The following is a 13,021-nucleotide window of genomic DNA, read 5'->3' on the forward strand; positions in this document are numbered from 1 at the left end:
AGGTGTTCAGTCAGTTACGGTCTGTGCTCGGCGAGGCCTCGGTGTCTCTCCACCTGGTCGAGGTGAGTCAGACGCTGAGTCGTCTCCAGGCTCAGAATCTGACCGGGAACCGCAGTCGGGAGGCGGACGCAGAGGATGAGCCAGTTTACCGCCGTGGAGAAACTGCTGCGGGGCTGCCGGTGTCCTGGTACCGCCGCTTAGACGACGTCCCCACGGGTACGACAAAGTAGTAGGGTCTGGGTTAAAGCTGCTGTGTTTTCTAATGATGCAGTTTTTCATTTATGAAGTTTAAGAAGAAGTTTTAATCATAAAGTTATGTATGTTTCAGTCAGTTTCTCTTCTTCTCACAGGATTCAGCATCTTTCTCGCTCATGAGTTCTTCGACGCTCTGCCAATCCACAAATTTCAGGTTAGTTTAAAGTCTCTCTGTTAATTAACCCTCTATGGTACACATTATGATGCCAGTGAGGGAAAAAATGTTTGGAGTGTTTTTATGTCTCAAAATAGACTAAATAAACATAATCTGAAGAAATTTTATTTTTATTTTTATTTTTGGAAGTTTTTGGGGTTCGTTGCCTGTACGCAACATTGTACCATAATGGTGCATAAGTGAAAAAGAACGTTCCTTTTCCAATTTGAGCATTGTTTATTTCATAAACATATGCAAAAATATTCAATAACAGCAAGAAGTCACAATTAATTTTAAATTTTAAATTTAAAAGAATTATGAAAAGAATTTAAATATATATGTATGTATGTATGTATGGTCATATATATGTATGTATGTATGTATGTATGTATGTATGTATGGTCATATGTATACATGTATGGTCATAAGTATGTATGTATGTATGTATGGTCATATGTATGTATGTATGCATGGTCATATGTATGTATGGTCATATGTATGTATGGTCATATGTATGTATATATGGTCATAAGTATATATGTATGTATATATGTATGTATGTATGTATGGTCATATGTATGTATGGCCATGTATGTATGTATGTATGTATGTATGTATGTATGTATGTATAGTTGCATGGTCATATGTATGTATGTATGTATGGTTGCATGGTCATATGTATGTATGTATGTATGTTCATATGTATGTATGCTCATATATATGTATGTATGTATGCTCATATATATGTATGTATGTATGGTCATATGTATGTATACATGGTCGTATGTATGTATGTATGCTCATATGTATGTATGTACGCATGGTCATATGTATGGCCATATTTATGTATGTATGTATGTATGTATTCTCATACGTATGTATGTATACATGGCCATATGTATGTATGTATACATGGCCATATGTATGTATGTATGCTCATATGTATGTATGTATGCATGGTCATATGTATGTCTGTATGTATATATGTATGTATGTATGTATGTATGTATGTATGTATGTATGTTTGGTCACATGTATGTATGTATGCATGGTCATATGTATGTATGTATGTATGTATGCATGGTCATATGTATGTATGTATGTTCATATGTATGTATATATGTATGTATGTATGCATGGTCATATGTATGTATGTATATATGTATGTATGTGTGTATATATGTATGTATGTCTGTATGTACTGTATATATGATCATATGAATGTATGCATGGTCATATGTATGTATGCTCATATGTATGTATGTATGTATGTATCTATGGTCATATGTATGTATGTATGCTCATATGTATGTATGTATGTATGTATGCTCATATGTATGTATGTATGCATGTATATATGTATGTATGTATGGTCGTATGTATGTATGTATGCTCGTATGTATGTATGTATGCATGGTCATATGTATGACCATATGTATGTATGTATGTGTGTATGTATGTATGGTCATATGAATGTATGCATGGTCATATGTATGTATGGTCATATGTATGTATGTATACATGGTCACATGTATATATGGTCATATGTATGCATGTATGTATGTATGTATGTATGGTCATATGTATGTATGTTTGTATGCATGGTCATATGTTTGGCCATATGTATGAATGTATGCTCATATGTATGTATGCTCATATGTATGTATTTATGTATGCTCATATGTATGTATGTATGTATGTATGTATGCTCATATGTATGTATGTATGCTCATATGTATGTATGTATGTATGTATGTATGTATGTATGCTCATATGTATGTATGTATGTATGGTCACATGAATGTATGCATGGTCATATGTATGTATGTATCTATGGTCATATGTATGCATGTATGGTCATATGTATGTATGTATGTATGGTCATATGAATGTATGCATGGTCATATGTATGTATGTATCTATGGTCATATGTATGCATGTATGGTCATAAGTATGTATGTATGTATGTATGCATGGTCATATGTATGTATGGTCATATGTATGTATGTATGTATGTATGTATGCTCATATGTATGTATGTATGTATGTATGTATATATGTATGTATGTATGCTCATATGTATGTATGTATGTATTTATGCTCATCTGTATGTATGTATGCATGGTCATATGTATGTATGTATGTATGTATGGTCATATCCCTCTATGGTACACATTATGATGCCAGTGAGGGAAATGTGTTTTCATGTCTCAAAAAAGACTAAATAAACATAATCTGAAGAAATTTTATTTTTATTTTTATTTTTGGAAGTTTTTGGGGTTCGTTGCCTGTAGGCAACATTGTACCATAATGGTGCATAAGTGAAAAAGAACGTTCCTTTTCCAATTTGAACATTGTTTATTTCATAAACATATGCAAAAATATTCAATAACATCAAGAAGTCACAATTCATTTAAAATTTTAAATTAAAAAGAATTATGAAAAGAATTTATATATATATGTATGTATCTATGCATGTATGTATGGTCATATATATGTATGTATGTATGTATGTATGTATGTATGTATGGTCATATGTATGTATGTATGTATGGTCATATGTATGTATGCATGGTCATATGTATGTATGTATTCTCATATGTATGTATGTATGTATGTATGTTTGGTCATATGTATGTATGTATATATGCTCATATGTATGTATGCTCATATGTATGTATGTATGTATGGTCACATGTGTGTATGTATACATGGTCATATGTATGTATGTATGTATGCATGTATGCTAATATGTATGTATGCATGCATGGTCATATGTATGACCATATGTATGTATGTATGTGTGTATGTATGTATGGTCATATAAATGTAGGCATGGTCATATGTATGTATGGTCATATGTATGTATGTATGTATGTATGTATGTATGTCTGGTCATATGTATACATGTATGGTCATAAGTATGTATGTATGTATGTATGGTCATATGTATGTATGTGTGCATGGTCATATGTATGTATGGTCATATGTATGTATATATGGTCATAAGTATGTATGTATGTATGTATGTATGTATGTATGTATGTATGTATATATGTATGGTCATATGTATGTATGGTCATGTAGGTATGTATGTATGTATGTATGTATAGTTGCATGGTCATATGTATGTATGTATGGTTGCATGGTCATATGTATGTATGTATGTATGTTCATATGTATGTATGCTCATATATATGTATGTATGTATGCTCATATATATGTATGTATGTATGGTCATATGTATGTATGTATGTATGGTCATATGTATGTATGCATGGTCGTATGTATGTATGTATGCTCATATGTATGTACGCATTGTCATATGTATGGCCATATTTATGTATGTATGTATGTATTCTCATATGTATGTATGTATACATGGCCATATGTATTTATGTATGCTCATATGTATGTATGTATGCATGGTCATATGTATGTCTGTATGTATATATGTATGTATGTATGTATGTATGTATGTATGTTTGGTCACATGTATGTATGTATGCATGGTCGTATGTATGTATGCTCATATGTATGTATGTATGTATGTATGTATGTATGTATGCATGGTCATATGTATGTATGTATGTTCATATGTATGTATATATGTATGTATGTATGTATGCATGGTCATATGTATGTATGTATATATGTATGTATGTGTGTATATATGTATGTATGTCTGTATATACTGTATATATGATCATATGAATGTATGCATGGTCATATGTATGTATGCTCATATGTATGTATGTATGTATGTATGTATGTATGTATGTATGTATGTATCTATGGTCATATGTATGTATGTATGCTCATATGTATGGATGTATGTATGTATGCTCATATGTATGTATGTATATATGTATGTATATATGTATGTTTGTATGGTCGTATGTATGTATGTATGCTCGTATGTATGTATGTATGAATGGTCATATGTATGACCATATGTATGTATGTATGTGTGTATGTATGTATGGTCATATGAATGTATGCATGGTCATATTTATGTATGGTCATATGTATGTATGTATGCATGGTCACATGTATATATGGTCATATGTATGCATGTATGTATGTATGTATGGTCATATGTATGTATGTTTGTATGCATGGTCATATGTTTGGCCATATGTATGAATGTATGCTCATATGTATGTATGCTCATATGTATGTATTTATGTATGCTCATATGTATGTATGTATGTATGTATGTATGCTCATATGTATGTATGTATGTATGTATGTATGTATGCTCATATGTATGTATGTATGTATGTATGCTCATATGTATGTATGTATGCTCATATGTATGTATGTATGTATGGTCACATGTATCTATGTATGCATGGTCATATGTATGTATGTATGTATGTATGTATGTATGGTCATATGAATGTATGCATGGTCATATGTATGTATGTATCTATGGTCATATGTATGCATGTATGGTCATAAGTATGTATGTATGTATGTATGTATGCATGGTCATATGTATGTATGGTCATATGTATGTATGTATGTATGTATGTATATATGCTCATATGTATGTATGTATGTATGTATGTATGTATGTATGTATGTATTTATGCTCATATGTATGTATGTATGTATGTATGGTCATATCCCTCTATGGTACACATTATGATGCCAGTGAGGGAAATGTGTTTTTATGTCTCAAAAAAGACTAAATAAACATAATCTGAAGAAATTTTATTTTTATTTTTATTTTTGGAAGTTTTTGGGGTTCGTTGCCTGTAGGCAACATTGTACCATAATGGTGCATAAGTGAAAAAGAACATTCCTTCTCCAATGTGAACATTGTTTATTTCATAAACATATGCAAAAATATTCAATAACATCAAGAAGTCACAATTCATTTTAAATTTTAAATTAAAAAGAATTATGAAAAGAATTTATATAAATATGTATGTATCTATGCATGTATGTATGGTCATATATATGTATGTATGTATGTATGTATGTATGTATGTATGTATGTATGGATGGTCATATGTATGTATGTATGGATGGTCATATGTATGTATGTATGTATGGTCATATGTATGTATGCATGGTCATATGTATGTATGTATTCTCATATGTATGTATGTATGTATGTATGTATGTATGTATGCATGTATGTATGTTTGGTCATATGTATGTATGTATATGTGCTCATATGTATGTATGCTCATATGTATGTATGTATGTATGTATGGTCACATGTGTGTATGTATGCATGGTCATATGTATGTATGTATATATGCATGAATGCTCATATGTATGTATGTATGCATGGTCATATGTATGACTGTATGTATGTATGTGTGTATGTATGTATGGTCATATGAATGTATGCATGGTCATATGTATGTATGGTCATATGTATGTATGTATGTATGTATGGTCATATGTATGTATGTATGTATGTATGCGTGTATGCTCATATGTATGTATGGTCGTATGTATGTATGTATGCTCATATGTATGTATGTTTGTATGTATGTATGTATGTATGTTCATATGTATGTATGTATGTATGTATGCTCATATGTATGTATGTATGCATGGTCACATGTATGTATGTATGCATGTATGTATGTATGTATGTATGTATGCATGTATGGTCATATGTATGTATGTATGTATGTATGTATGTATGTATGTATGTATGTATGTATGTATGCATGTATGTATGTATGCATGTATGTATGTATTGTCATATGTATGTATGTATGTATGTATGTATGTATGTATGGTCATATGTATGTATGTATGCATGGTCACATGTATGTATGTATGTATGTATGGTCATATGTATGTATGTATGCTCATATGTATGTATGTATGCATGGTCGTATGTATGTATACATGTATGGTCATATGTATGTATGTATGTATGTATGTATGTATGTATGTATGATCATATGTATGTATGTATGTATGGTCATATGTATGTATGTATGTATGTATGATCATATGTATGTATGTATGTATGGTCATATGTATGTATGTATGTATGTATGGTCATATGTATGTATGTATGTATGTATGTATGATCATATGTATGTATGTATGTATGGTCATATGTATGTATGTATGTATGATCATATGTATGTATGTATGTATGGTCATATGTATGTATGTATGTATGTATGCTCATATGTATGTATGCATGCTCATATGTATGTATCCATGGTCATATGTATGTATGTATTCTCATATGTATGTATTTATGCTCATATGTATGTATGTATGTATGCTCATATGTATGCATGTATGTATGGTCATATGTATGTATGTATGTATGTATGCATGGTCACATGTATGTATGTATGTATGCATGTATGGTCATATGTCTGTATGTATGCATGTATGTGTGGTCATATGTATGACCATATGTATATATGTATGTGTTTATGTATGTATGGTCATATGAATGTATGCATGGTCATATGTATGCATGGTCATATGTATGTATGTATGTATGTATGTATGTATGTATGTATGGTCATATGTATGTATGTATGTATGTATGTATGGATATATGTATGTATGTATGCTCATATGTATGTATGTATGTATGTATGCTCATATGTATGTATGTATGTATGTGTATGTATGTATGTACGGTCATATCCCTCTATGGTACACATTATGATGCCAGTGAGGGAAATGTGTTTTTATGTCTCAAAATAGACTAAATAAACATAATCTGAAGAAATTTTATTTTTATTTTTATTTTTGGAAGTTTTTGGGGTTCGTTGCCTGTAGGCAACATTGTACCATAATGGTACATAAGTGAAAAAGAACGTTCCTGTATGTTTGTATGCATGGTCGTATGTTTGGCCATATGTATGAATGTATGCTCATATGTATGTATGCTCATATGTATGTACTTATGTATGCTCATATGTATGTATGTATGTATGTATGCTCATATGTATGTATGTATGTATGTATGCTCATATGTATGTATGTATGTATGTATGTATGCTCATATGTATGTATGTATGTATGTATGCATGTATGGTCATAAGTATGTATGTATGTATGTATGCATGGTCATATGTATGTATGGTCATATGTATGTATGTATGTATGTATATATGCTCATATGTATGTATGTATGTATGTATGTATTTATGCTCATATGTATGTATGTATGCATGGTCATATGTATGTATGTATGTATGGTCATATCCCTCTATGGTACACATTATGATGCCAGTGAGGGAAATGTGTTTTTATGTCTCAAAAAAGACTAAATAAACATAATCTGAAGAAATTTTATTTTTATTTTTATTTTTGGAAGTTTTTGGGGTTCGTTGCCTGTAGGCAACATTGTACCATAATGGTGCATAAGTGAAAAAGAACATTCCTTTTCCAATTTGAACATTGTTTATTTCATAAACATATGCAAAAATATTCAATAACATCAACAAGTCACAATTCATTTTAAATTTTAAATTAAAAAGAATTATGAAAACAATTTATATAAATATGTATGTATCTATGCATGTATGTATGGTCATATATATGTATGTATGTATGTATGTATGTATGTATGGTCATATGTATGTATGTATGTATGGTCATATGTATGTATGCATGGTCATATGTATGTATGTATTCTCATATGTATGTATGTATGTATGTATGTATGTTTGGTCATATGTATGTATGTATATATGCTCATATGTATGTATGCTCATATGTATGTATGTATGTATGTATGGTCACATGTGTGTATGTATGCATGGTCATATGTATGTATGTATATATGCATGAATGCTCATATGTATGTATGTATGCATGGTCATATGTATGACTGTATGTATGTATGTGTGTATGTATGTATGGTCATATGAATGTATGCATGGTCATATGTATGTATGGTCATATGTATGTATGTATGTATGTATGGTCATATGTATGTATGCATGGTCACATGTATGTATGTATGTATGCATGTATGGTCATATGTATGTATGTGTGCATGTATGTGTGGTCATATGTATGACCATATGTATATATGTATGTGTCTATGTATGTATGGTCATATGAATGTATGCATGGTCATATGTATCTATGGTCATATGTATGTATGTATGTATGTATGGTCATATGTATGTATGTATGTATGTATGCATGGTCATATGTATGTATGGTCATATGTATGTATGTATGTATGTATGTATGTATGTATGTATGTATGGATATATGTATGTATGTATGCTGATATGTATGTATGTATGTATGTATGCTCATATGTATGTATGCTCATATGTATGTATGTATGTATGTATGTATGTATGCTCATATGTACGTATGTATGTATGTGTATGTATGTATGTACGGTCATATCCCTCTATGGTACACATTATGATGCCAGTGAGGGAAATGTGTTTTTATGTCTCAAAATAGACTAAATAAACATAATCTGAAGAAATTTTATTTTTATTTTTATTTTTGGAAGTTTTTGGGGTTCGTTGCCTGTAGGCAACATTGTACCATAATGGTGCATAAGTGAAAAAGAACGTTCCTTTTCCAATTTGAACATTGTTTATTTCATAAACATATGCAAAAATATTCAATAACATCAAGAAGTCACAATTCATTTTAAATTTTAACTTAAAAAGAATTATAAAAAGAATTTATATATATATGTATGTATCTATGCATGTATGTATGGTCATATATATATATTTATGTATGTATGTATGTATGTACGTATGTATGGTCATATGTATGTATCTATGTATGTATGGTCATATGTATGTATGAATGCTCATATGTATGTATGCATGGTCATATGTATGTATGTATTCTCATATGTATGTATGTATGTATGTATGTATGTATGTTTGGTCATATGTATGTATGTATATATGCTCATATGTATGTATGTAAGTATGTATGGTCACATGTGTGTATGTATGCATGGTCATATGTATGTATGCATGGTCATATGTATACATGTATGCTCATATGTATGTATGCATGGTCATATGTATGTATATATGCTCATATGTATGTATGTATGTATGTATGTACGGTCACATGTATGTATGTATGCATGGTCATATATATGTATGTATGTATGCATGTATGCTCATATGTATGTATGTATGTATGTATGTATGCATGGTCATATGTATGACCATATGTATGCATGTATGTATGTATGTGTATATGTATGTATGGTCATATGAATGTATGCTTGGTCATATGTATGTATGGTCACATGTATGTATGTATGTATGTATGTATGGTCATATGTATACATGTATGGTCATAAGTATGTATGTATGTATGTATGGTCATATGTATGTATGTATGAATGTATGCATGGTCATATGTATGTATGTATGTATGTATGGTCATATGTATACATGTATGGTCATAAGTATGTATGTATGTATGTATGGTCATATGTATGTATGTATGTATGCATGGTCATATGTATGTATGTATGTATGTATGTATGTATGTATGCTCATATGTATGTATGTATTTATGTATGTATGTATGTATGTATGTATGCTCATATGTATGTATGTATGCTCATATGTATGTATGTATGCATGGTCACATGTATGTATGTATGTATGTATGTATGTATGTATGCATGTATGTATGTATGTATGGTCATATGTATGTATGTATGTATGGTCATATGTATGTATGGTCATATGTATGTATGTATGTATGGTCGTATGTATGTATGTTTGTATGCTCATATGTAGTATGTATGTATGTATGCTCATATGTATGTATGTATGTATGCATGGTCACATGTATGTATGTATGTATGCATGTATGGTCATATGTATGTATGTATGTATGTATGGTCATATGTATGTATGTATGTATGTATGGTCATATGTATGTATGTATGTATGGTCATATGTATGTATGTATGCATGGTCATATGTATGTATGGTCATATGTATGTATGTATGTATGTATGGTCATATGTATGTATGTATGTATGTGTATGTATGTATGTATGTATTTATGCTCATATGTATGTATGTATGTATGTATGTATGCTTGTATGTATGTATGCTTGTATGTATGTATGGTCATATGTATGTATGTATGTATGTATGGTCATATGTATGTATGTATGTATGTATGTATGTATGTATGTATGGTCATATGTATGTATGTATGTATGTATGTATGTATGGTCATATGTATGTATGGTCATATGTATGTATGTATGTATGGTCATATGTATGTATGTATGTATGTATGGTCATATGTATGTATGTATGTATGGTCATATGTATGTATGTATGTATGGTCATATGTATGTATGCATGGTCATATGTATGCATGTATGCTCATATGTATGTATGCATGGTCATATGTATGTATATATGCTCATATGTATGTATGTATGTATGTATGTATGTATGTACGGTCACATGTATGTATGTATGCATGGTCATATATATGTATGTATGTATGTATGTATGTATGTATGCATGGTCATATGTATGACCATATGTATGTATGTATGTGTATATGTATGTATGGTCATATGAATGTATGCATGGTCATATGTATGTATGGTTATATATATGCATGTATGATCATAAGTATGTATGTATGTTTGTATTGTCATATGTATGTTTGTATGCATGGTCATATGTTTGGCCATATGTATGAATGTATGCTCATATGTATGTATGCTCATTTCAATCAGGAGAGACTACGAGTAAAAGAGAAATGGTTTATTGGCACATGCATGATATATGAAACATGAACAGTCTTTGGCGGTTAGACCCCAATGAGGTGAAACAATATGTATATATAAATGGGGGTGATGAAGCTGTAGTGAAGAGAACCCCCCCGGGGTCTAGACACTGGTGGTGGTGGTGATGATGAGGTGCAAAGCAGAGACTGGTGAGGTGAAGTGGCTCTGGACTCCTGCTGCCTGGACCTGAAGGCTGGAGGAGAGGGAGTCAGGGAGGATCGAGGTGAACATCTTCTGCTACCTGGGTCCAGTGACTGGAGGAGAGAGGGGTGGAGGAGGGTCGCGCGATTGACTGAATGACAACTGATGGAGCAAAGACAGAGGCGATTTAAAGATTTGGCAGCAGCAAATTGACTGGCTATCGCGACCATGGCAAAATCTGAATGGATGGTAAAGACGAAGGTGAACGCCCACAAACAGCTGATTAGAGGGAATAGGAGGAGAGAGGCGGAGTAAAGGAAAGTTGTGAATGAAGGCAGCGTAATAGAAGGTCTTCCTGATTGAACTTACGCTGAGCTACATATGTATGTACGTATGTATGTATGTATGTATGCTCATATGTATGTATGTATGAATGCTCATATTTATGTATGTATGTATTTATGCTCATATGTATGTATGTATGTATGCTCATATGTATGTATGTATGTATGTATGCATGTATGGTCATATGTATGTATGTATGTATGTGTGTGTATGTATGTATGTACGGTTATATGTATGTATGTATGTATGTATGGTCATATTCCTCTATGGTACGCATAATGATGCCAGTGAGGGAAATGTGTTTTTATGTCTCAAAATAGACTAAATAAACATAATCTGAAGAAATTTTATTTTTATTTTTATTTTTATTTTTGGAAGTTTTTGGGGTTCGTTGCCTGTAGGCAACATTGTACCATAATGGTGCATAAGTGAAAACTAACGTTCCTTTTCCAATTTGAGCATTGTTTATTTCATAAACATATGCAAAAATATTCAATAACGTCAAGAAGTCACAATTCATTTTAAATTTTAAATTAAAAAGAATTATAAAAAGAATTTATATATATATGTATGTATGTATGTATGGTCATATATATGTATGTATGTATGGTCATATGTATGTATGTATGCTCATATGTATGTATGCATGGTCATATGTATGTATGTATGTATGCATGTATTGTCATATGTATGTATGTATGTATGTATGTATGTATGTATGTATGTATGGTCATATCCCTCTATGGTACACATTATGATGCCAGTGAGGGAAATGTGTTTTTATGTCTCAAAATAGACTAAATAAACATAATCTGAAGAAATTTTATTTTTATTTTTATTTTTGGAAGTTTTTGGGGTTCGTTGCCTGTAGGCAACATTGTACCGAAATGGTGCATAAGTGAAAAAGAATGTTCGTTTTCCAATTTGAACATTGTTTATTTCATAAACATATGCAAAAATATTCAATAACATCAAGAAGTCACAATTCATTTTAAATGTTAAATTAAAAAGAATTATAAAAATAATTTATATATATATATATGTATGTATGTATGGTCATATATATGTATGTATGTATGTATGGTCATATGTATGTATGTATGTATGTATGTATGTATGTATGCTCATATGTATGTATGTATGTATGCTCATATGTATGTATGCATGCTCATATGTATGTATGCATGGTCATATGTATGTATGTATTCTCATATGTATGTATGTATGTATGTTTGGTCATATGTATGTATGTATATATGCTCATATGTATGTATGTATGTATGTATGTATGGTCACGTGTGTATGTATGCATGGTCATATGTATGTATGTATATATGCATGAATGCTCA

At 30.8% G+C, this 13,021-nt stretch overlaps 1 protein-coding gene across 1 annotated transcript in view; it reads left to right on the top strand.

Moving 5' to 3' along the window:
• The window catches only part of ndufaf7 (NADH:ubiquinone oxidoreductase complex assembly factor 7), a 29,908-nt gene that overhangs the window by 2,169 nt on the left and 14,718 nt on the right, over positions 1–13,021 (top strand). The window contains exons 5-6 of the mRNA XM_084737483.1: positions 3–216; positions 351–409. Coding sequence (XP_084593609.1) covers positions 3–216; positions 351–409 — 273 coding nt within the window. The remainder of the gene's footprint in view (positions 1–2; positions 217–350; positions 410–13,021) is intronic.

This window comes from Lutjanus erythropterus, chromosome 15 (genome assembly GCF_056507025.1).
Source record: "Lutjanus erythropterus isolate fLutEry1 chromosome 15, fLutEry1.hap2, whole genome shotgun sequence".
NCBI lineage: Eukaryota > Metazoa > Chordata > Actinopteri > Lutjaniformes > Lutjanidae > Lutjanus > Lutjanus erythropterus.